The sequence below is a fragment of the Vidua chalybeata genome, chromosome 6, assembly GCF_026979565.1.
Source record: "Vidua chalybeata isolate OUT-0048 chromosome 6, bVidCha1 merged haplotype, whole genome shotgun sequence".
NCBI classification, from domain to species: domain Eukaryota; kingdom Metazoa; phylum Chordata; class Aves; order Passeriformes; family Viduidae; genus Vidua; species Vidua chalybeata.
Window position 1 is genome coordinate 48,599,133 of NC_071535.1, and position 27,071 is coordinate 48,626,203.

General features: G+C 40.9%; 1 protein-coding gene across 1 annotated transcript in view; it reads right to left on the bottom strand.

The window, feature by feature from the left end:
• PTPRJ (protein tyrosine phosphatase receptor type J) overlaps positions 1-27,071 on the bottom strand; it is a 73,394-nt gene that overhangs the window by 25,363 nt on the left and 20,960 nt on the right. Inside the window, exons 2-5 of the mRNA XM_053945866.1 lie at positions 3,565-3,601; positions 2,374-2,499; positions 1,334-1,609; positions 456-731 (exon numbers count right to left, since the gene is read on the bottom strand). Of these exons, the coding sequence (XP_053801841.1) occupies positions 456-731; positions 1,334-1,609; positions 2,374-2,499; positions 3,565-3,601 (715 nt within the window). The remainder of the gene's footprint in view (positions 1-455; positions 732-1,333; positions 1,610-2,373; positions 2,500-3,564; positions 3,602-27,071) is intronic.

Here is a 27,071-nt window from a genome sequence, read left to right on the forward strand (position 1 = left end):
AGCAGGGTGGATTGTTTGCCTGGATTTTTTTTTTTAAACCAAGGATGTATTTCTTCCACACCTAAAGAACACTCTGATTACTAGACATGCCAGATAAGGCTCCAGCAGTAAGACATCAGATCTATACACACAACTTTACATTGTAGCCCTCAAGCAGTTAGGAAGAGCTTTGAGCTGTCCACAATTTTCTTACTTGTATACAAGGTCTGTGGACCTTCATTCTCCTTCTGTCATTATCAGCTGCAATAGCAGATACTGTGAATCAAGGCTATGTTTCTTCTATACACGAAGCACCCATTTTTAGCAGGTAAGGCTCCTATTAAAGGCTTCTATTATTACCTGGCCCAGGTAAGGCTCCTGTTAAATTACAACCTCAGGCAGCATGGGCAGAGCCTCATGCTGGACAGCAAAGCACAGACCACCAGCAACAGGGATGTAAAAAACCTGTGACTTACTTGTATACAGGTGCATGGGACTTCCCTCTCCTTCTGTCTCATGATCAGCTGCTACAGCAAATACTGTGAAGCCGTACAGTGTCCCAGGGATTAACCCGGTAATTTCTGCTTTGCTTTCATTGGATGTCACACTCCTCACAAATGTACCATTTGTACCATTTACAACCTCTATCCTGTATGTGTAGGAGTCAGAAGCGCTGTCATTCACCACCCATTTTAAGGTGACGGAAGTCACACCGATGGATTCTGCCTCGAGATCAAGAACCGGGCTGGGCCCTGTGAAAGGCAAAGCAACAACTCGTTAACCTCCAGGAACAGCTGCTCACAGACATGGAAACAAGAAACACAGCCACACCAGGGCTTCATTTCCCTCACACCACTCCTGGTCCAGCAGAGTGCAGGAGCACCCCAACAACATCACCAGGCATTCCTGGAGACTGTTGTACCAGTGGACAGCTAAGAGAGAACTGAAGACAAGCCATTCTGAGTGGCATTTACCTCCCTTTGACACTCCAAAGGAGAAGCTTTGGCCATGTTGAAGCAGAGCTCCCAGGGAATCCAGAAAGATGGATAGGAAACAGATGAGTATGGTGGCAATGCAGACACAATTTCAGTTTAGTTTATTGGTTGGTCTTTGGTTTAGTTATTGTTGTGGAGGATTTTTTGCTTTATGGTGGGGGGTTAGAGGGAGTTTGGTGTTTGATAAGTAAATAAATAAATCAAGGCTATGTTTTTTCTATACATGAACCATTCATTCTTAGCATCTGGCACAGGTAAGTCTCCTATTAAGTTACAACCTCAGGTAGGTGGGCAGAGCCTTGTCCTGTACAGAAAAGCACAGACCACTAGCAACAGCAATGCAAAAAACTGTGACTTACTTGTATACAGATCTATGGACACTCCTTCTCCTTCTGTCTCATCATGAACTGTTACAGCAAATACTGTGAAGCTGTACAGTGTCCCAGGGATTAACCCAGTAATTTTTGCTTTAGTTTCATTGGATGTCACGTTCGGCTCAGGTGTATCATTTGTACCATTTACAACCTCTATCCTGTATGTGTATTGGTCAGAAGTGTTGCTATTCACTATCCATTTTAAGATGACGGAAGTCACACCAATGAATTCTGCCTCCAGATTATACATCAGGTTGGATCCTATGAAAAGAGAAAAAAATTTTTAACCTACAAGAATATTTACTGACAAACACATACAATGCTCTGCTCCCTGCCATATCTTGTCTCTCTAAAACAGAAATCAGCCTGGGAAAACAATCAAGCCACCCTTCTCTACTGGAAGTCATACTTGCAAGCTCTGCTCTCTACCCCAACTCCTTGAGGTTCACTTGACCTGAAGCAGTATAGCCGTCTAGGTGCAGCAGTGATTTCTGTGCTGACTCAGCTGTGAGCTTTATGCAGTGTGCTGACGAAGACTGGGACACACAACACGCTGTCATTGTTTTCCTAAACTAGATATACCAAATAGAGGAGCCTTTCTAGCTGCAAGATTCACACACCTGTCCTGCACATACGTGACACAGAACATTCTACACTAGGCAGAGGTCTTCAGCTGTACTCCATCATTTATGCATTTCCAATCTGTATGTCACAGTGAGTTGAACTATTAACCTGTAACCTAAAAAGCCATAGTAAGTAGGGAAGGGAGTCTGAGTCTAACATGGATAAAACCATTCCAAGGCCATGCAGCAACCACAGCATGAAACTGCACTCCCAGTCAGGTGTGCAGATGCATTTCCTGGCCTCATTCTCTACTGCAGTAAAGCAGTTGGATTCATGCCCCTGCAATGCTGAACTAGAGTTCAGGCTAAAAGTGCTATCACGATATAGAAGTGCAAAATACCCCAAATATTCACATCCCAGTCACATTCCAAACTACAAACGTGTTACAGTGCTTAGATCACCTCTTGTCTCATCAGGTGATGATGCAGCCCCCATCACTCTTCCACTTGCAGAGTTTACTGATAAATCATCATTACTACTGGTTGCTGGTTCTGCAGTTGCATTTTTTGAGCTGCAATCCTCGGTGCCTGGAAGAACACAAAACTCTGTCTTTACAATACTTCTGAACTTCCCATTTGCAGAAGTACAGTCAGTTAAAGATATCATGAACAGACCCATAGTCACTTCTATTTTTCCAGTTCTACAGAAACCTCACTGCACATTTCCTGGTTTTACCCCTTTTCCTGGTTTCACTTCTTAACTTCTGTGAGATTATAAGAACTAGATTCAAGGGATTGTCACATTATTTCAGCCATCTACTGACTCTACAATATGGTTTGGATGAAAGCTATTATGAACTCCTTTCAGTCCAGTTTTGCTTAAAAGTAGTTAAAACAACTTGCAGCCACACTCCGTGTGTACGTTTTCTTCATGTATTATCAGAAGTTTTGTTTAACCTAGCATAGCAATTTTGTTTCTCCCCTAAGCATATTCCCCTCTTCCCCTCTCATATTCCCACAATGTGTTCCCACAAGTAAGGCTAAAAGTAAGGAAGAGACATTGCTCTGTATCTAGCACCAGAAATACTACATCAACTGTACAGTCCAAAGCATAGAAAGCATTGATTCAGACCCTAAAATTTAAAGGCTAACTCATTCTAAGTCTAATATTCAATATTAAGGTAGAACTTCTTTGCACACACTTTCAGAAGTTTCTGACACATGAAAATGTGTTATCTTGACCAGTACAGCAGTTCTAGACTCACTTCAGAAATTCTTTAAAAGCATAATTTTGTGTGTCTTTTGTTTTTGGGGTTTGTTTGGTTTTTATTGCCTTTAAGTGTATTTTCCTATCTTTCTAAGCGCATTACACCTGCACTTGATTTTACCAGAACTCTCTACAAACTGAAAAGCAAAGGGATTTAACTACAGATTTATATTTTTAAATACCTTTAAATGCACTGTAGGTATTACAGTCACTAAAAGAATTTAGTACATATTTTTAGCTGCTATTTCTAAAAATTCTTTCCAGGAAGCTTTTTTTTTTATACTTTGCTGATACTGCTTGATCTTTCTTAAAACCGACTAAAATGAGGAGATTTATATTAAAAAAAAAAAAAAAAAAAAGGAAGCAAGCAACAGAATGATACTTACAAGCAATTGTACATCTGACCTGGAAAACAAAAACAAATAATAGAAATTAAAACTACTGGAGGCTCAAATAAAATAAGGAGTGGTTTAATTAACATGAGGGAGGAAGAAATCTGTTTTAAAAACTCCAGATTTTTCAATCTGCAAAAGGCATACATAAAATACTACTGACATAAAAATAACACCAAAAAAAAATACACCAAACTAGTAGAAAAAAAAAAATCTAAGCATGCTGGTAAAATGTTAGTTTCCACATTCTAAAAAGAAGCAGTTTATTTTGTCACCGAAAAAAAAAAAGTTTGAATAACATAAGCTGGTTATTTTGCACATATAAATTTATAAACCAAACCTGTAAGGTCTTAGTTAAAACACACTTTAGTTAGTATCCTTGATACCATCCCACTGAAGAATGGCAGATGTCAATTAGGCCTTTCTTGCTAATAAGATTTTTCCTTTAATCCTTTTGCTGCATAAACCTTCTTATTACTTCTCACAAAAGTGTTTTTTGCATTTTCTGAAGCAAACACAGGGCGGCCAAAGTTCAAAACACTTGATACATGCTCTGAAGTCCGGTTTATACATGTGCACACATCCATAACATATCAGCAGTTGCCATTTAACGGCAGCCTGAAACTCCTTTGCTGGTAATACTGACAAACACAGCAGATTTTTGCTTTGAGGATGATTTTTAGCCTTCAAACTTTGTACTTTACTTCCAAATAGCCGTTTCCCTTCCTGTTGGAGTGAGAATTGGCCCATAAATTGTCATATTAACGTCCCTCCAGGCAGCACCACAAAATGCTGCTTAGAGGAGTGAAGTAAAAGCCCCAGACTGAGGTCTGCAAGAAGCAGTCTTACCTAAAGCACTTGGAACTTTTGTTTCCTCTACCCTCATGCAATTTCTTAGCTGTTTGTGCAATTCCACGAGTTAACTCAAAATAAGCAGCTACCTCCCAACACCCTAATGCAATGCTTGAATCCCAAATCACTCACTCCTCTAGCTATCATGTTGCTGGTGCCACAAGGAGCTCCAGCAGCCATAGCTCCTGAGCCAATCACATGTCCAAGCAGACACACCCTCAAAAAGTAGTCAGAAAATACCATTAAATTTTATTCCTGTGATGGTCTCAGTGCCATAGCAAGAAGAGTTTGGGCACTGTTCCTAGGCAAAAAAAAAAACATTTGTAAGGTCTTGTCTAGCACAGCCCTATGGACAACATGGCACACAACAGACATGACATGGGATGTCCTACATACATGTGTGAGGCTCCTCCTCAACTTGAGCTTTTGAGAGCTCAGCCAAACTGCAAGGCTGTACAGGAAATGAGGAAATATTTGCCTGCACCCAGGTCAAGAGTACTTCTGCATTCCTTCCTAAAGTGTCTGAGGAAGAAGAGCTCGAGAAGGAAACAGCCACTCTGAAGGCAGGAAGACACTACTGTGTAGTGTCCAGAGAAGAAAAGCTAAGCTGTGTGGAAACAGCTGCCGAATAGTGAGCAAGCGGTGAGATCCCCTGAAATGCAGGGCAATCTACAAGCAAAGCCAAAAGGATGTTATGTTTATTAAGAAAGGGAACTCACAAGAAAAACAAAATCAACAAGAAATGCCACAGGACTAAGCTATAGCAATTTCTGCAGCCCTACAGGCAAAGAATCAAGAGCCTGACATCATTCACAACCCATCATCCCTCAGTTACTTTCTCTTCTGTAGAACTGCCTGAAAATAAACTTTCTCATCTCCTTCACAAATTTTAAGTTTAGGGGCACAGTATCCTTCCTGAGGAACAGGAACAACAGGTATTATTGTACAACTTGCGAAACAGGTATGCCACTAGCAAATACCCTGAACCCCTCCTTTTTACCATCCCATTTCTTCCCTGCCAGCTCAAACATGGAACACGTTGATGCCTGTTTTATGGGCATCTGATCTAATCATAAGGCAAATAATGATCAAGCTGCTTTAAATTTGGTTGTACTATCACATGTGGACAGTGGGCACCCTTTAATTAAGGATGGTCAAATAACCTCAAAAAGGAAAGTTACACTAAAATTCCTGTCACATGATTAAGAAACTGCACCCTATCATTCTACTTCCTTATCACACCCTGGCAATACTCCCTCAAAATACCCTTCTGACTTTCCAGAACCCTATGTGCAAAATTTAATTAAAAAAATCACATCCCACTGGCAGCAGGCAGGCCTCCTTCTGAAACCCAAAACTACACAAAACAAACTATCCCATTCCCAAGCATCAGCCTGCCTCAGTCGTTCCATGTTGTATTTTTCAACATCAGCCATGAACCAAACTGTTCTCGAACCTGATGTTATTACTTAGAATTTACACAAAGCATTTGTTTATGATTTCAGAGGATATTTGCACTGAACACCTGATTTTCCTTGTGTTTGCATTTAATACATCACGAGCCCTGCCATTTCTGTTTTTCTTTTCCAATGACATAAATCCCTATTATTCATCTATACAGTTAGGCAATTTTTAAAACTTTTGTGGAACTTTGGGTAGGGGTGGAACATCTTTAACCAAGAAAAGACAGAAAAATGCCAAATACTGACAATTTCAACTGAAAAACAAGAGAGAAATGTATACACAAACCCATCACTGTCATCAGCTATGGCAAATGAATTTTTTCATGTGTCACACAGCCATGATCAAAGGGTTCCAGAGGAGCTGAGGAATTCATTTGAATCTGCACAAGGTCTATCCTGTGCTCTTTATGTGAGCAGTTTACAACTGACCAGGAGCTGGTGGTGTGTGATAAAAACTAAATTCAGCTCCATCCTCCTCATGCATACACTGGGTTGCCTAACTGAGGAATCAGTGTTAATCTCACAAGTAATCTTATCCAGGAAAAATTAAGACATGGTGCAGGAAAACGTCTCAGTCACCCACTATTTTTTAAGAAGACCAAATCCCACTGATATTTGATAACTCAGAGTAAGATATTTCCAGGAGCAGGATTTAAAACATGCCAGCTCTACACATGTACTGGGAGAGCCACAGGAAAGACAGCAGTGCAGGACTTCAGCACAGCTTGGCTCTGCTGCCAAAATGTGTCCTCTAATGAAGTTGGGGTTCCTGCTCTGGGGAAAACCCTTGTGGACAGCAGCCAACCTACCTGCTCCAGTTTTCAAAACAAAACAGTATGGTTTGGTTCATGTAAATATAAGGTCAAAGGCTGGCTAAACAGTCAAAGTGAGCAAACCAAAAAAATCTTAGCCAAAAAAACCTTTAACCACAAATCCTTTCCAAGAACACCACTTGAGGTTGCTCCTTACCGTTTCTGGTGTGCTCAGCACTGTGCACCTTGTGACTCAGATGCAAAAAGCCAGGGAGTTAATCACACCCCTGTCAAAGCTGATCTTCCAGGTATGTACCTTCAGATCTTATAGCCTCCACCCATCCATCCTACCAGGTTTGGAGGAGTTCCAAAATACCACCAAGCTATCACAATGGTATCCAAACTGCTTCTCAACACCCTTTCACCAAAGTAGCAGCATAATTAAGATCACTGCCCCACGAGGCAGTACCCCTATCTCACACCTTTTTTTCCCCCTCTATGTCCAGCTAAGATTAGGTGTCCCACAAGCATAACTGTGGGCTTCAGGACAAGCCACCATAAAGCACTATCATGATGGTTTTATGTCTCCAAGCTTGGCTTTGCTGGTGCTGTCAGCCACCAACACTCAGCCAACAAACATTAACCAGCAAATACACAGTAAACTGGGCACTTACAGACCCCTCTCTCACCTCTGATATCTCCTACTTAGCATAGACTTACTCAGGAAGTCTTCCCAGAGAAAGCATTTACTCAAGGTCACACAAAGTAAGTGAAAATCAAACTCAGAAAGCCCCACAGTAATGGAAATGGATTGCCCAAGTATTGCATCCACAGATTGATACAGCTTTCCAATACTTTCTGATTTACTAGGATTTTTAAGGCATGGCCTGCTATTCCACCTGGGGATATCTTTCCACTTCCCTGGGAGTGCAAAGTCTGAATCAGCAGGGAGCAACACCCTTCTGCTGGAGACTGTTGTCCTGCAGGAAGACAAGGTGGGTTTTGGAAAGATTAAATGCTTCTGTCTCTTGAAACCCATTGCAGGGCTGTTCCATCTCATTCACTGTGCACAGGCTATTTTCAACTGTTATGCAGTTATGTGAAAGAGGAAAGGCTATTTCCACTTTGCATGTATTTATATTTTGCCCCTGACATTTCTAAATTCTGACTTCCCTGAAGCAAGCCTTTCTGCATAGAGAGGCCAAATATAATTTTTTTTCCACTGGTTTTTATGAAAACATATGAGGACATTCTAGTTTGCGCAGCACCTCCAATGAACTGAAAGTGCTGTGGAAGACAAAGCCTTGTAAGAAAACCAAGTTGAGACACCAAAAATATATTTGTGATGACACATACAGGAGCAAGCTCTTTTTTCCTTGATTCTTCTGCAAGTTTTACCTGTATCTGCTTTTCAGATGGCCAGCCTAGGAGCAAGGAGTTTTCTGGGCAACATATCCAAAATAAAGAGAAAAATACAGACATCAAAACCCAAACATGACTGCATTGCAACTGATAGCTCTCTCACCACTGACCCCAGAGAACACCGTTAGATTTAATTCCAGTGACTTCCAGTTTAAAACATTGAGTTCAAATGTTTACAAGCAGCCCAGTAGAAGCTCTGTTTCACCCAGAACTCCAAGTCCTGATTAATTGCAGCCATTAAGCGCTGCAGACCACCTCATAGCTTAGTAAGATCATTCCTCCAGCTGAGGAAACCACAAAACTCCAGCCAAAAGAAAGGCTGAAAAGTTTCAACAAGCTTAAATCATTCACATAACTCAGTAAGTTGTACATGTAATTCAGTGACCATCCTGCTGAAGGAGGTTATAAAGAAAACAGTGTGCTTATTTGACAATGGCAAAGAGTAATACTTGAAACAACTACTTACTAAACCCCAAACTGTTATCCTACTCAAGTTCCATGTCATACCATGCTGGTTTCACCTGGGGCAGAGCCAGCTTCCTCCACAGCGGCTTGTGTGGGGCTGTTTTGGATGGGGTACTTGGTTGCTAGCTGGGGTTAAACCACAACACTTCCATGGGTGGAACTGGAGATGGAAGTGCGAGAGCAGTGCTTGAATGGAAAAAAGCCTCCTCTTCTAAGAGGAACTTCAGTTAACACTGCCAGTCATCTTATTTTTTAAACTGAGGAACCATCAACCTTCATTTTATGCAAACAAATCACATTCCTGCATACCGCTCAAGAGCACTATTTTTTCCACTCTGAGTCATTACTCAGGCACACCCTGGAAGAAGCAGGATACAATGAAAAAATGAAGAAAAAAAAAAAAAATAGCCAGGTGGCAATGACACAACACTCAGTGTGGTCAAGTCAGCAGGGCTGGCCACTCAGGCACCATGGAAAATGCTCACCAGAGCCAGCAGCTACCTGGCCTGTGCAGCACAGTCACAAAAAGGAGCAGCATTTCCTAACAGAGCCCTAGTTCAGATCTGCTGAGCTGAGTGCAGTCAGGACACTCAAGTTTCTCTTATCACAACCATGTTTCAATATGCTGTGCCAGACACTTTGGACTCTGCATAGTTTTTGCTCAGGGACATGTTAAAAAATACTTTGCAAGGAGAATAACACTGAGCTAGATTTGGTTTGAGAGGTTTTCCAAGTAAAACTAGTTGCAAAGGGATTTTAAAACTTACCCTACAGCTCAAAGACAACATCAAGAAAGATTATTTATACTGACAAAAAGGACCAAATTTTTCATCTGTGACACCCTGTCTGGTGGCAGGAGAACCATGGCCTGTGAAAGCCTTCAAGCTCGCTCACATAGAGCTCAAAACTGTCTTGTTTACACAGAAAATCCTTTTTTGCGGGGGGCAGCATTGATGCTGGTACATGAATGTTTTGCTCTTTCCTGCCTTAATTCTACACTTTTCTTAATACAGGCTATCTTTCTGTGCTTATCAGGGTCCTGAAAACTTCCTAATCTAAAAATCTGTGAGTTGTACAGCTGGGATAAACTAGCCTGTGACCACTGCCCAACACAGACTTCTCAGGCTAACCTTCATCTCCTCCTTCACACTCTGTTGCTGTTTATTACAACTCATTTATGCTCCTTCAGTACATTCAGTTCTAACTCCGTGTGAAATGCTCCACTAGAACCCAAATAAATTTCCAGTATGGCATTGCCCTTGCCCTGTAGCTGGGTAAATCTATCCAAAGGGAGGGAGGAAAGCAATCCTCCCTCCCCATCCCTGAAAAGCAGCTTTGGAGCAGTCATACAGTTTGAGACCACTAGAGGCCCCAGTAAAACCATCTAACTTCAGCCCGAGTGACTAACAGCAGGGAAACATGCTGAATTCCCATAAAAGTTGACATTCTGGAGAGCACAAGGCTAAGGATGCCCACGTTAAGAGTGTAAAATGTGGATGCAGCACTGCCTTGTTCTGGTAGTGGGAGATAATGACACCAGGCCATTCCAGCTTGGGCAGGCTCAGTGCATCTTCAAACATCATAAACCTGTCACAGGAAAGTAATTTCATGCAATATATTACTGGCTGGACCTTAGACTTTCTTCACAGTGCTTATTTATTTGCAACATATCACATCTTCACCTGCACTGGTTTACAGTGAATCTACATTTTTTGATGGGACCTAAAAGCAAAGTAGCTTGACTTCCTCAAAACAAATGCAAATTGCCTTACAGCAAAAAATGTGATGTGAAACCTTTTCCAGCTCCAAAATAAGCTACAGATCTGGTTCATCTACAAGGATCAGATTATCACTAACACAAACAATTTGATTAAACAATGTTTTCCCATGTGTTGTTTTCACACGCAGCACTATGGGGCTGCAGGGATACTCTTGGGGTTTGCCTGCTATCTTCAGCCCATTTAATCCTTTAATGAATTTAAACTGTAGCAAAAGACAAATGGACTGCAAGCGTTCAAAACATGTAGTAGTACTCCTGGGAGGGAACAAAAGATCTCATTGTACAGCTCCACTAAGTTCATCTGGGTCTCTGGTAGAATCTCTCTTTTCCTCCTCTTTGAACAGAAGCTGAATAGAAGCAGGAATGAGAATTGGCTCTGCCATTATCCCATTGCCAGACTCGTCTCTGTGAATACATTGAGGCTGCATGAGAAGTTATTCACCCACAACAAGGGCTCTCTCCCATTTACCAGTCAATAGACACGTCTCTCAAAGGTCAACTTCATGGCCATCTGGGAGGACTGGCTATGGTGGAAAAAGACTGGGTGTTGCAAGGTCAGAAGCAGAGATCAGACCGACACTGCAGCCTGAACAGCTGCAAACTTTTTATTCCAGGAAAATAACACCCATGGCTTCTCTCTCCTTCCAAGACACATGAAGGAGTTCCTGCTGATCTGTGTATTTGGCATAGCTCTGATACAGATTGAACAGCCAGTAGGTAATTTCAAACTCTTATTTTAAGAGCAAGATGTTTATGTTATTTATTACCAGTCTGGAAGTATGCTTATTTCAAATACATTGCACATTATATCACTGTGCAGTGTTTGCTTAGCCTTACATATCACTTGGAAAAAGAAACCAAACCTAGAAAGCTTTCAAAACTAAGAGTCAATTTTCCCAACATGTTGCTCATGCTTTGCTTAGAGCAACAGTACCACTGATGTGGCTTGCCATAGCTTCTGCTATCTCCATAGACTTACATATTTTCTTCTACCTACACTACAACCCAGAATACAAAAGCATATCTCTTTCTATTGCATGGTTTTGGCAGACAAATCCCAAGTTTTTGTAAAATATTATTGAAAAAAAACCCTTTTAAAAATTGCAATTAAGTAAAAGACAAACAAGACAAAAGACAAAATTCATTAAATTTATCCCAACTTGTTTTTCCACTAAATGAAGATCCAATACCAGTGAGTTTAATGATGAAGCACAACTATTACAATCAGAAATTCCCCCTCCACTTGAGGATGGTTCTTGCAAATTTTAAACACACAAGATTAAAAAAAAAATCTCTATACAAGTTCTGTTTCTGATGACATACCCATGTATATTTTATACAGGCAGCCTCCTCTTTCACAGACTGCCTTGAGAAAACACATTAAATGCACTTCGAACTTTTATCGGAAGTATGGGTGCATGATTAAGAATAATTGTGTCACAAAGGCCTTCACAGCATCTGACAGTGTTGCCCTAATAGGAAAGCAGAAAGGGGTAGCAACAAGTGCAGTACCATCCTCCAAGCATTTTGGCAGATTCTCCCTTTGACAAAGTCTGTAGTAGCAACTATTGCCTCAACTACAGCCAAGAAAAAAAAAAAAGGTAGACATTAAAAAGTACTAATACTGGTCAGGCACTGACTCTGCAGAAGACACTGGGGGTAGGGGAGGGCTTCATCAGTACTCCTCTTTTTCCTACCTATGCTATTAACCCCTTTAGTCTAATTATTTTTTCAAGCATGTTAGGGACAGTTAGAAATTCAAATGGAGAGATGTCCCTCAATGTATTTTAATCTCTCTTAATATGTCTATACGAAATGGCAGAGTGAAAGATGAGCAGCAGGTACAATAATCAATCACAACACCTCCTCCTTCCTCTTCAGTTTTGCTGTTCTTTAACAACACATTAACACTTCCTTCAATTCATTATTTGACTCAGACTGAAAGTCACAAGAGTAGATTTGATTTGATTTCACCCAGATTATATGTTTAGTGTCTTTGAAACAGTAGATGTGTTCTCTTTAGCTCCTCTGCCCTCAACAGACCACAAGTATGGAAAGAGAAAAAAAAATCACTGCTTTTCTAAAAGGTTTCTAACCTTGAGCTAAACTACATAAAGAGTTTCTTTGCACACTGCAAAATGCCTGGGAAACCCTGACGGATAAGAACTTCATGATTTCCAGACCGGCACATTTCTTTCTGGCCTGGTGTTTGGTGTTTAATTTTTTCTACCTTGCAATAGCTAAAGCATAACAGCTCTATCATATTCAGGGAGGAAACAAGGATATACCCAAAGCCAGTGAGCTAGAGCATATTCACTGCTATTATTTGTTTGCAAAAAAAAACAAAACAAAAACAAACCCACAAAAACCTGAAACAAAACCAACAAAAAACAAAACAAAAACATCACACCAATGACTCCTCCTCAAAAAAAAAAAACCACCAAAAAAACCACCAAAACCAAACCAAATCAAGCAAACAAAAAAAAAATCCACAAACTATGGATTGCTATGCAAATGCTCAAGTGTTTTATGAAAACACATCTAGTTAACCAACAGAACTTTGAATTATCTGCTTCTGAAGTTTCTCATCTGTGTGTTTAAGTAGTTGACAAGTACCAAGTTCTGAAGAGAAAAGCCACGTAAATGTGTCTGTGTTTGGAATGAGAGCTTTGGGGAAGGTTAGATGGGAAACCCTTCAGTTCACTGTGATGCATTTTCACGATGCACACATGGGGCAAAGCTTCCTCTTCACACTCGAATACTAAAGCCACATTAAACCAGCTCTAAGACAAAGATGAGATTAAGTCCTCCATGCCTTGCATCATGTTTTATGTGCATGCCACAGAAGGCTAAGTCATTTACTGTCTTTGCTCATCTAATAGCCAGAGTTCCCTCAGATGAGGGGAATAACACACTTATTTGTAACTATCTACAAACTGCTGCTTGCCCACAGCAAGAACTGTAAAGCAGAAATATAAAGCACAAACCTTAAGTGCTCTGCACCATACTGCTGGTGAGATTTTGGTATATCTGTAATCTTAGCACAATAAAAATTATACATGAACTCGGGGTACTGAGTTCTAAAGCCTTGTATCAGATGACACAAATGACCTTTGCTACCCATGTGCAGGTAGGGGAGAAAGATAAGAGTGAAGAGGAAGTTAATTGCATTCCAGCTGCTGAAACCTTGTTATCTTGGTACCTTTTGATTGATGTGGTTTTGCTTCCACATCACCTTCCCTGAACTGCTCCTCTAGTGGCCTCAGGCTCTTTCCTCCCCACCTTCCAACAAGGGTTAAACAGACAGTGATTCACAAGCTGGATTCCTCTGCACCTCTCCTGTCTCTAACAGAGATAGTCAAAATGGCACAGAGTTATATAATGCTACCAGAAACGTGACTACCTGAAGAACAGGTTTGAATATAGAATGTGAAGTATTTCTAAGAACCATTACATACCAGAACAAAGTAGTGCATCCTTCACAGGCCACAGCAGCCTCTCCCATCTCTAGGAGATACAGCTTGCTTTATTCCTCCTTACACTTCAACTGCAGAAAACAACCCAACAAGGAAAAGCACTTCGGAACAATTGGTCTTATTGGTGAGAGCTGACAGCAGAGTTTGATCCACACCCCCACAGGGTTTAATCCCTGGCCTACTGGGCAGGACCCTGTGTTTCAGCAGCAGTGAGAAGGAATCCTGCAGACACTACCAGGAAGAGTTTCATCAAGAGGGAAGGCTCAGCTAAGACGACACATATAAATGAGAGCGAGGGCACGCCAAGCCAAGTCAGACTAAAGACCACTGTTCACTGCACCCAGACTGGCCCTGCAAAGCTGAAACACTTTTCAAAGGACTGAGAAACACATTAGTTTGAATACACAAGCACACACAAAGCCCTAGTTTAGAAAGATGCCTGCTCCACCACCTGACTCAAGCTATGAAAATTAAAATATCCCACAGACTTTTTTTCTGTCATGTATTTGGACACATGAGCCTCCAGATGCCAAAAGGCAAGAAGGCAGATGTCTAGACAACCCCTAAGGGCTGAACATCTCTATTAAGACATTTTCTCCTTTTCTTTCCTAGTGATCTATGCAGTCTGCGTGACCCAGAACCTTTTAAAATCCACTGTTACAGCCGTTTCTCAAACCCAGCCATGCAGTGATTTTTACATCTGTGCTGCCTCTAACAGCAACTGCACATTGTGAAGTCTGTGTTCAGAGCCCACTTTAAATGCAGACTAAGTTTTAGAGCCCAGTCCCTGTTCTGCCTCCCAAGGACACTTACCAAAGCACATTCCTTACAAATAAGCCAAACAAACAGAAAAGTGTTTAGATAACTAAACACTTAGTTTAACTAACTTAGTTTAGATAACTAAGGGGTTTCCTTCTTGTTTGAAAATAGAGGCGTGACCAGATAGTGTGGGCTCCGGCAGTGTCACACAGGGGGTTCAGATGCAGGCAGCCAAAGAGATGAGCTCTGATCATAGAGGACATTGTTGCATGTAAAAGGGAAGACACAGACTCACCCATGTCTCAAGATCACAGGTTAAAAAACAAAACAAAACAACACTGTGAACAAAATCACAAAAAAAAAAAAAAAAAAAGCCCTCAACCAACTAGAACGACTTATGAGGGATAGCTCTAGAATCAGGGATATGTTTCTAGGAATATTTCAAGATTAAAGCCTTCTACAAGAAGCAAAAAGATTGAGTTTGTAGCTGCCAAAGGAAAAAAAAATTTGCACTGAATTGTACTTCAAACAAGCATGTTTCATTATTGACTCCAAGAACATGAAGTTACCTACTTTCATTCATTCAAACGCTATTACTCTGGTGCCAGGAATGCAGCATCAGCAGGACAACTCAAGCACTAAAGAAACCAAAAAAATTACCTTTTTACTGACAGAGGTCAGCCCAGGGGTAATCCTGCACTGAAAGAAGAAAATACTACAATAAGAGACAATTAAACAGGAAATTCTCTGGGAACAGCTGTGAATTTTTTGATCCAACACCTATCACTGGATATTTCCTAGCCAACTTCCCAAAAAACTTATGTTAGATGATATGACTTATCAGAATTTAACCTTCATATTTAAAGGAAAGAAAACAAATTGCAGTTATGGTATTTTTAACCCAAAGCATTCATATTGCAGGTTAACCAAAACAGTCTCATCTGAATTACATCCTTTATACCTGACATTTGAACTGCCCACACTGACTGAGGAGTGAAAAAACTGAAGAAGGGGATTGAATGTTATTCTTTGTACTCTTTATCCTGATTTAACTAGAATTGCATCCTGAAAGATATTTCCATTTTCCTAATGACCCTCTTATCCCATTTCAGCATGTATTGTATGAAGATCCTCCATTCCCAAATATTACCACAGTAACATTTTAAGCTGTTGCACTGTTCTTTCACATACCCCTCCAGTATCACAGGAACACTTCATCTATCAATTCTTATCCCCCATAATATGCAACTCTTGAAGTTTTTAATTAATTTCAGTAGTATAAATTTTATTGCATTTCCATCAAGAACACAGAGTATACTTATAGCAGCTATCAGAAAAGCTGGATGTAAATGGTGGCTCAGTCACCCCAGAAACAGTATCTGCATAGCTACACAACCTAAAAAAGACCCAAAACATCATCTTCCAACAGAGCTGATCTTCTGGAGAAAAAAACCCTTTCCTGTAAAGCACCACAGCTTCCTCCTTTATTTCAAACACAGATCAGACATGCAAGACACAGAACTGCTCTGAATAAGAAGTTTAAAATGCATAATAGTTTCCTCTCTTATTATGTAGAGTTTATATAATAAATAATATACAAGTTTTGCCTTGTAGATACCTTGCTTGTGTGACCATATGAGCCAGTTCCTTCTACTGCAGTACCAGAGCTTTTACTGCAAAGCTCTCTTTTTAAAGTTATAGGCTTATAAAAAAAACTAAAAGAAACTCCAGTAAAATAAAAACTTTCTTCCCCTGACTACAGGAGTGAGGTTTGTTTATCAGCTGAACTGGATCCACACCAGTCACAACAGCCCAAAACTATATAAAAATAAAGAAACAGGCCTAGCAGATTTTAATATTGCTGCTTCTGGATGGAAATGGTTTTTTCCCCCCTTGCTCAATCATTTATTTACTAAGAAACAGAGTTTCAGGGAAGACTAAACTATTCATGAATATGGGCTGAATTTACAGAAGGGTTCACTTGAGGACAACCTCCTGCAACTCACACTGAAACCGAGGTGGGAGAGGGAAAGGAACGGTTTCAGTTCTGACAAAAACATTCAGATGCTGAGCATGGGGAACAAAAGCCGAGGACATGAAGGGCCATACTCAGCCACACTCAGCCACAATATGGTGACCATGGTTCCCAACAGCCCCACTCAGCTGGCACACAGCAGATCCACACTGCAATCCTCTCGCTGCCTGGCCACAGAGGGAAGGGCAAATGGGCATGGGGCAACAGCTCCCCCTCCAAGAGCCGACAGTCCAGCTCAGAGCTGCCCTGTGCCCAGTTGTCCTTAATTAGCACCAAGCTTGGAACACATTCCTCCTGGGACAGACCTGAGGTCAAGCCCTAATGAAGAAAAAAGCTTCAACAAAGCACACACAGGGATGTGCCACTGGGAAAAACATGGGCTGCCTCTTTTCTCCCGCTGTCTTTCCATCAACTCCTTCCCCTGGGACTCTTGGGTTTAAACACAAACCACACAGGCAAAAAAGAAGCCCAAGGTAAACCACTCTAACATGAGGTCACACCAAACAGTCAAATTACCCTAAACTACCCAAATTGTGGGTTGTTGTTGTTGTAAGACCTCCCCCTGTTCCCAGCCTCCAGCCCCATTCCCACCATCTAGTGGAATTGCCACAATTTTTCCCTTTGAAAATGTTTTTTTGGGAGAGTAAGTTATTTCCCCATATCTATGCCACCAAATGCAAAAATAAAGATGTAGATTTTTTGTTTTATTTTCGTGTTGTGCTAAAAAAGAAAATCTGGCCACTGCAGAACTGTGTGCACTTCAGTGAGGGTGAGTCTCAGACACATTCACGTTTTATTAGCACCTAGAAGCCAACAGCTCTGGGAGCAGAAAATCCTGTAAAAACAATAAATAAATATTCAAAAGAAGCCTTTAAAGGGGAAAGGCATTTGTTTGCACACCAGGGTGGGGCAACAGCAGAGGACTAAAGACATAAATTATTATTTTTCCTTTCTCTTTAGCTTTCTGTATAATCCCCCTAAAACAGCAGTAATTTGGGGAACAGCATCAAATTCCTCTCTCAGAGACCACTCAGTACATACCCTTTATTCAACTGCAGCTAGAGCACAATGGGAAGAATGATATTCGTTATTTTCTTCTGCTCAGGGTGAGAGTAAATCTACTTAACAAGCCTGTATGGAGACACCTAAAACACATCTAGCAAAATAAAAAGCCTGGGGAAGGAGGGACCTGAAACACTTAAACTCAGCTTTGTTGATAGGCAAAATTAGTAGGAAGTTAGACCCAAAAGTCTTTTAATTATAAGCAGGACAACAGTATGAACTGGCAGCAGTGAAACCATAATGCAACACTCTGACTCACATCATGTATGTACAGCAAAGCAAGATGCTCCTGCCTGGGGTATTTTGGGACTCTGTGTTCTAATATATGCTGTAACTGCAGCATTCCAGCCTTCTGAATTAGGCCCAAATAGCTCCTTTTATTATGGTGCCGTTACTGAAGAAAAAAAATACTGTGTTGCAGGTGCAGTTTCTTACCTAGAAAGTGGCCATTCATACACAAAACTGCTCTACAGTACCCACACAGCTTTCATGAGGCATACCTGATTAAGTCCCAGCAGGGCTGCCCCTTAGTGATTACCCAAGAGACCGGATGTTTCCAGCTTTTGCACACAACTTGCTAACAGCTGGAAGTGCTGCCCCATTTTCCCATCTTGCATCTTCATGATCAGTTGCAAATTTAGCTCCACTCCACCTGATGATAATAAATAATAGGTAAATAATTAAATATAAAAGAGAGGCTAGCTGCTGAGGTCGAACTGAGTTTTGCATTTCTCCCATAGAGCAGCTTCTGCGAACTGCTTGTCCCACCTGCTGCTCTGACACCTGGCCAAGCTGGCAGGACTCTCTTCTCAGCCCCCCTTCCCAGTCCTGAGTGGGAGCAGCAGCAGCCACTTGGTACAGGAGATCAGGCAGAGGAAAGCCTCCACCCTGTGGCACAGCTTTTTCAATCACCACTCAGCCTCAAGACTTCTAAAAACAAGATCAAGACAATGGAAGATCTCAGTGATGATTGCAGCCAAAATTGCCTTTTTTTTTTTTTTTAATGTGCACACAAATGAATCAAAAGTTCCTCTCCGATAATGTCTTCCAGCACACAACTCCCAGCCAGTGGCACATGCCAGGCTGGGGTGGAGAGCTCCAGGCATTCATGGCTCTAACTGGAAGAACACCCAGTGCCTGGCAGTATCAAGAATTTTATTTCCTAATTTCCACTCTCAAAACAGTTGGTGCAGAAAGAAGTGTGTGTGTAAAAATATTTCATGTACATATATTTGTTATTTATGTATAAAAAAACGATTTGTATGGTTTAATAAAAAGAAAAATCAGTATTTGAGGTATCTTTTCTGTTACTGATTGTGGACTAAAGTTCTGACAAGCAGCAAACCTCTGTTTTTTGCAGGATCTCTTGCTTCTCCTTATGCCAGAGAGTTGCTTTCAAATAATAGGGGAAGAAAAAATAACTTTCAGCATTTTTCCACAGTTCTAATTCCCACCAGCAAGATCAAGGCTTTAAATATATAAATAGCCTGGCTAGTGCATAGTATAAACCACACACCATCTCAGGGCCACTCTCTTAAAGAAAACTATTAATATTCAAAATGGGATATGGAGAAGGTGATAAGGGTTGCACTCGACATATTTCTGTATCTACTTTTGAAGAACACTGAGCACCTCACACAAAAATGTTGTGCCAGGTGCTCTCCCCCTGCCCCCATTTTATTTTCCATGGGCAGCTCTCCCAGCCCCACTGGTATTTGCCTCCTCCTGAAGCCATGACATCTTTTAATCGAGAACAGTGGCTAAGAGAACACATGCTCTGGGGTTTGGAGGGGAGAGGAGTCCCCCCAAAAGCCAGTACACAGAGGTTCAGGATATTAAGGCAGGAAGATGCAGAAGTGTTCACCCCAACCCAAGAGCGATGTGTGCCCTAGCCTCCACCTTGCTTGAGATTTCCAGAACAACTGCACCAGGAGGAGCTGCAGTGTTCCCTCATGCAATTGGACATTTGACACCCAGAAGGTCCCACATTGCCAAACACAAAAGAATGCAAATTTCCAGGAAGTGCACACTATTTCTGTGGAGCACATTTTTATTATGGTTACAGGAAGTTGCCGAGAAGTAAGATCTCAGGAAGCTGAGAAGAGGAACCAGGTCTTTGAGGGACTAACAAGAACCAGAAGAGTTACAATCGGATTGCTAAAACAGAAAAAGTAGATCCCTTACAGGCAGGATTAAACCTTGCATTCAGTTATAAAGCCAATCCTGCGTTCAGGGGAGGTGGAGAACTAACATAGAATCTCTCTCCATAGCTGAATTTGAAGCTCCTTTGCTCTCCCAGAGCTATCTACCTTTCCCAGGCACTTTCCCCTCTTGCTGCACAGCTCAAGTAAAGGGTGAACGCAGCCTCCATGCCCCCCATGGGGCAGCTTGAGTGAATAACAGGAGAAGAGAAGAGGGCTCCCCAAGAAGCCAATGCTTCACTCACTCTGCTGAAGTTGGAAACTCCAACCTCAACCTGGCTGTTCTGTGTCTGCCAAAAACCTTTGAAGTGAATTCTTTGAAGTTGGCCAGAAGCGGCTCTGAACTGGGGAGAGCGAGCAGGAGGGTGGATGGGGGCCAGCCAGGGGCTTTGATTCCCACACAGTGGAGTCCAAGTCCAAGTCAAGCTTGGATTCAGCAGATAAAAAGGGCATTTTTTTTTTTTAAAGTCACCATTTGTTTTACAGGTAAAAGGAGATGTAAATCCTAACTCATGTTCACAAGATGACCTGTGGGCCAAACTGCACGTCTCAACAAGTGCTGCAAGATACGGAAGTGTGCACTTATTTCAGCCTCACACTGCTGCAAACATCATCCCTTAAAAAACACCTCTATGATAGGATTGGACAAGGTACCAAAGCCCTTCACTGTGTGTACTTCTGCAGAAATGACTAACAATTCCCTTAGAGCTCTCTGCAGCATTTCTGCTACAAGGACAAAAGGAGCTCTTAAAGCAAGTTTGAGTTTCTCAGGGGCAACCAAGAGTGGGAACCATGTAAAACTGGCATTTTCTGGAATCCTTCTGCAAAGGGCATCTCTGATCCTCATTTTCAGTACTTAACGTAGTATCACGCAAACTGTTATTCTAAGGGTTACATCTTTGGAGAGCAGAATAACAAGTCTGGCTTAAAGTAACAGCCTGCCTTAAAGCAACCCTGATCCACTGAGACCTGGCAACATATTATCCCTCTGAGCAAGGAGCAAAGGAACACAATAATAAAATAAAAAAAACCAGCTGAAAACATTACACACTAGAAACATTTTATCCCCCTTGTGAGGCCTGAGGACCAAAGGAACAGAGGCAGTAACTGCAGTGCTGAACACATGCAGGCAGTTCTTCAGCAAACTGATTAATGGGAATTTGTGAAGTTTCTGTTGCACAGAGTAAGGAATGAGGCAGAGCAGGCAGCCAGTATTTGGCCCACAGAACTATGAAAATGTTAGATATTATTTGATCATGGAAAAGTGCAAAAGTTCAAATGGAACCAGTTGCACATAGAAGACTGCACCAAGAATAAAGTGCCTGAAATTCTGGGACCCTGGGTTTAGTCATACTCAAGTATTGCTTCTGTTTTCCCTTTCACAAAAGCTGTATATTCTTTAATACAATTACTTTCCCTTATAATTTCGAACTTATTGTATGTCCTGGCTTGTAAGATAAGCATATATTCTATTTGCCATCTGTCAGAGGTGGGGCAGGTATCTTCTGTTGGGCAGTTTTCTTACCTCTTCCAAGAACAATGTCTCCCCCGGGGGAGATATCTTCTGTTAATGTGCCATTGAATGGCTCACTGCATGACTGGGAAAGTTACATCATCCCATTGTAAGATGCTCCACCCAGAGGGAGGAGCCAAGCATCCTTACCTGCATAAAATCAGCATTTCTTGGGACATCAATTCAGCCTCTTCACTGGATTCCCAGAGGAAGACCAGGCCCATCTACTCTATCATTAGACCTTCACCTGGAAGGGAAGGCCACACCCTTCTACTGGATCATCGCTTCAGCAGCATTTCATCTGCCACTCCAGGAGGAGCAGCCACCATTTAACTGGACTATCACCAATACCCCAACTCCTCAGGGTGTCAGGTTTTTTACTCTATCAGTAGTTCTGTTTGTACTAATTACATTTTTTTAAATTTAGTTTTTTTTCCTAGTAAAGAACTGTTATTCCCATTCCCATATCTTTGCCTGAGAGCCTTTTTACTTTGAAATTGTTGTAATTTGGGGGGAGGGGGTTTACCTTTTCCATTTCACGGGAGGCGCTTGCCTTCCTTCACAGACTCCTGTCTTTTCAAACCAAGACATTGTAAAAGTGTTTTCCATTCAGTCCTTGACTAGCTGCACGTAACAACCAAGAGGAGAGATGAGGATTTTTGTTTCCCAAGTTCTCTTGCTGCATTTTATAACCATTTCTCACAGACCTTTTTACAAGCCAGTATTTTAAATTATCTTGGTAAGGAAAAGGAACTTGTCAACATTATTTCCTTTTTATTTGCTCTGCTAATTTAGTGGCTTTTTGCAGCAGACTAAATCAAATGACTTTCAATTTTGAAATCTAAAAATGCTTTGCTGCCTGCATTTAACACATGAAGATTTAGAGTACACTTATTATTTGAAACACAACACAGCAACGTCTCACAGTGAAAGGAAAACACTTCCCCATAATAAAAAAGATGCAAGATTTATTGTACAGCCCTGTGTATAAAGGCCTTTAAGACTGCTAAAAATGGTGCAACAGTTTCTACATTATTGTATCTCAGCAACTTGTACATCAAATTTGCACAGCTCACAGACAAGTTGCCATTGTTACTCTATTCAGTCTCACTGGGCTGTGGTTTTCTGTTTTGCTTTGCTTTTTAATTAATTACTTCAGATCTGCAATTTGAAATCACTTAACAGTTCCACTGGGCTGCTTTTAGGAACACTTCTCAACTCTTTGCCTACAGAAGCATAACTTGTAAGAAATTACATGAAGAAATATTGCAGTTCTAGTGCAGGAAGAAGAGGTTACTCAAAATAAGCACAGCAGCAAATGTGTTAAGCAGAAATATAATTAACTGGCCTGCTGGCCACAGTCATTTACTGAAGCCAGGAACATCCTTATGCAAAGTAGCTTCAGTTTAACACGATGTTAAAAAACACCCAGTACTATTTTAAAAACTTTCAGTTTCAACAGTGTTTAACCAGATAAAGTATAGTTCTTAGCACTAAGACAGTTTCCAGACATAAGAATTCTTTCTCATCTCGGACACCACAACATGCCAATGAAAAGATTTTGAATTAGACCCTGAGCTAAGCCCTCTCAAGTTGTGTATTTAGCATGTCATCAACACAATGAGCCAATAAATTGCTGCCCTTTCCTTCCATGCTTTGTTTTTAAAGGCCTCATTGTATTTTATTTCAGTTTATTTAAGCAAGATTTCTATCGCTGCTGGTACAGAAACAGGCAAAACTTGTTATCTTTGCAAATACGAAAAAAGCCTTGGAAAAATACTTCCATATATATTAATTGCTCTGACCTTACAATTTAACACTTGTTTGTTCATTCTATTCAGCAACCACAAATCAATATTCCTTCACACCTTGACAAGTTATGGAAATGAACAACATCAGGAGCAGCACTTAGAACATTTTCCTTTTTTTTTCTCCTGACAAGCTCCAAGATCAGCCAAAAAGCCAGGCAATAGACCAGTTGTAAAACTATTACTAAGCTTGCAGCACTTCCCTGAACATACAAGCTTTAGGAAGACTTCCACACTGAAGAAGAAAACTTCACACTAATGAAAAAGCAGAAGGCTAATTATTTCAGATTGTGGGGATTTCCTACGACCCCAAAGACACTTCAGAACAGATCTGAGAGCAGCTTCTAAAGATTTTCTCAGATCAGCTGCTGAGGTTCTGATGCACACATGGGTGTCAGCAAGCACTGTTTTGAGAGACCTTCTGCCTGCTTTCTGAAACACCCCAGACATTCAAAATAAAAGACATGTGATTCATTTTCCCAACCAACTGCTTACAAGGATTATTGATTTCATGGGTCATTAGACACATTCCTGCTTTTTTCATTGTCTCTGATGCAGAGTGGGGATAGGAGCTCAGCAGTTTAAAAAAAAAAAAATATGAATTTAAGCACAGCAATGACAGAGGAGAGAGGGGAAAAAAGAAAAAAAAAAAAGGAGGGTGGGTGACAGAGATTACATGGAACAGAACACCGGTAGTTTCAGCACAAGAATTCCCAAAATACACCAAGGAATGCCAAGCCCTCTCTTTCTTCTCAAAGCACCATAAGGCAACAGCAAACAAGAGGAAGAGTTAGATAAGGAAAGAGCTGCAGCAGAGCTGGGAACTATGTTTGCTATTTGCTTCCCTGGTTGTGGGTAAACATCCAAACATTTGTATGACTAACTGATCTTCATCATTAAATTTCTGTGTAAACTTGCCTATATCAAAACATTTCATCTTTGTATACTTAGAAGAGAGGGGTTTGCTGTTTTTTAAAAAATTCACTTTTATTTCAGAAGCCTAAAAACATGGGGCACAGGCTATTTTATTCTCTGATTACTTTTTTTCATGGGGAAACTCAAATTAAATATGGTCAACAACACCTCGAAAAGCTGAAAACGGGTACCCTACATACCTATATGTAACTCATACAACAGACACCATCTGTAATCCATACAACTCCATAAGAAAAGGCCTGCTTATATTATGAACAACTGTACACAGCCCTTCTCTGCAGCAGATCAGTACTAATGCTTTGGCTGAGCACTTAGAGCAGGAAGAGGTGCCAAGTGACAATGGAAGAAAAGAACTTTTGTTCAGCTTTGTTCTTCCCACCCCAACCTGTGATTATTATTATTTTGATCCCCTCTAAAAGAACCAAGTTTGCATTCTGAGGTCTGCTCTGTGTGAATGAAGCAAGCCCCTCTCTCTGTAGGAGACTAGAGACAAGGGGGAAGCTTTCCTCCCATTCCTGATGACACAGAACACCCCTACAATCACTGTCATCAAACATCCAGGTCCCGATTCCTGCCCAGGCACACCTTGCAAATCTCAGCTCTGCTCCTTTGCTGCTCTTTTTCAGGTGCAGGATGCAGGCAAGCTCACAAGTGACAAGTTCCACCATGGAAATTTAAAACATCACTGAGCCAAGCTACCAGCCCAGTCCCTGCCAGGCAAAGCAGGTAATAAATTACCAGAGCAAATTTTGTCAAAGGACCTTTTGAATCCTCAGGAGAATCCCATCTGCCTGACTCCTCCAACCAATGTAGCCCAAACATGAGTCCCAGCTCAGGAGCCACCTGCAACAACCTGAGAGAGGAAGCTGTACCACAAAAAGAGCCCCAGGTTCACCTCACCTAACACCTCTCTTTAAACATGCTCCATGAAAACAAGACCCAAAATCCATGGTGGGTTTTCCCTATCACTTACGTTCAAATAGTTATTAAGTGTCATATTCCAAACGGAGGCAAAAAGAAAAAAAAAAATCAAAGGCACAAAAATCAGATTGAATAAAGCTTGCAGTATTTGTCTATTTTCACATCACCATTTTCACTGAGACCTTGTTCATAGGTACAGATAAACACAAAATAAAGGTGGAGTGCACACATATGGACATAACATTTACAAGTGAAAACATCTGGCAACAGTAGCTTGAAACTGCCAGAGCTGTAGAAAGGGCTCCAGCCTGCTTTGGAGCTTTTCCTGGTAAAAACTAATAGGCTTTAGACTCAATCTTCTAACCAGAAGTAATTCCTTACCGGCATGACTACAAGAAAAGTCTAAAAATCACTTTTCTTGTTAAAAAGTGTAATAAACATCTTAGACAATATGAATATTAAGCCTCAAATTAAACAAAATGCATTTGGGGAAACAGATAAGAGATTCTGGCTAAAATAAACAACTAAGAATCAAAAATTATTTCCCTAATGTAAACTGGAGGAGGAAGAAAAAATATTTGCCAGTAGATTCCCATGTTCTGACCTCTGCATGAACTCTAAGTAACCAGTCCGCAATTTCTAACAGCAACAAGAAACTAAAGAGCATAGGAACATAGGAAAGATACTGAAGGATCCCAGTCCTACCAACTTTTGCTAAGCAGACAGGACACAAGTCAACTGAAACAAACAAACAAACAAGATCTTAAACTACACAAAGCTGCAGCTCTTTGTAGCAAATCACCAAAACACTTCACTGCAGCCACCACAGGTGGAACACAAGACACAGACCTATACATGCCTTGGGGACCAAGGCCTGACTCCAACTGCAAGTTTTTTCCCAAAATCTATGTATGCCTTGGGGTTTAGCTACATTATCAGTTCAAGGTAAAACCAGCTTTGAATTAGAAATGCCAGATACTGGATAATCTATCACAACCCAATGTTAATGATTCCTCAGCTCACATAGTGTTAGCCTAATCACCCATGTCTACTCCAAAAGGTAATGTGTTGATAGACAGATATTCAAACTATTTTAGGGTTCCTTAACATGAGGATTTTCTAGGCTGAAATAAATAACAAAGCCCAACTGCACCCACTGAACTTGTCAGAAAAGTTACAGGAGATCTTCAGCAAAGTAAATGTTTTCCTTCACATAGTGTTAACAAGCAGTAACTACTCAAATTAGTGTGGATAAACTGGTCTTAAAAGCGGCAGAAACATAGGAATAGGGCAATAATACAGTGTCTATATTACACTGCATGTTTTCATTAAAAGAAGGTTATTTCTAAGTAATTAAGAAATTAACCATTGTCACTAACCTCAGGCTCAGCAAGGCATAGATATATACTAATACTTTTTTTTCTCATATCCCATGGTTTGTAGCAGACAGGTCCCCAGAAAAAACTGGTAAATTTGTTTTGTTTTGGCTGATAGGAAATAACATGCTTTTGCTACACAGGTGTGCAACATTCTTAGCCCATTATTTCCAGTTTTCTTGAAAAAAAAAATTCAGAAATTATTTTAAAAAGGAAAACTGATTTTTATGCTTGGAGAAGCTTCTTGTCTTTGCAGCTGTAGGAGAAACTGAATGCTAAAACAACCTCATCGACCATCAGCACATTGCTATTATCACCAAGTTGGACTTTGATTTGCTCTATTAAAACAGTTCACACATTTAGCTCTGAAATTGGCATTTGATTTGAGGCTTACAGAGATGGATGATGACACTGCATAAGAAACTAAAATACAGTTAATATAACTTTTACTACTGCTGCTGCAGACTCTGGTTGACCCTACCCAGCTGTGGCCATCCTCCTCTCCTCACACTGCCCTCACTGAGGCATGGTCACCCACCTGACTGCACAGTGAATTTGTTTAATCAGCTCATTTGGCAGAGAACTTCTCTTCCAGAATAATGGAAATAGCTTTCTGCTAGTTTAGCTATCTCACCCAGCCCAACACGAGGTCAGACATGGACCAGCAGAGTGAAAGGGAG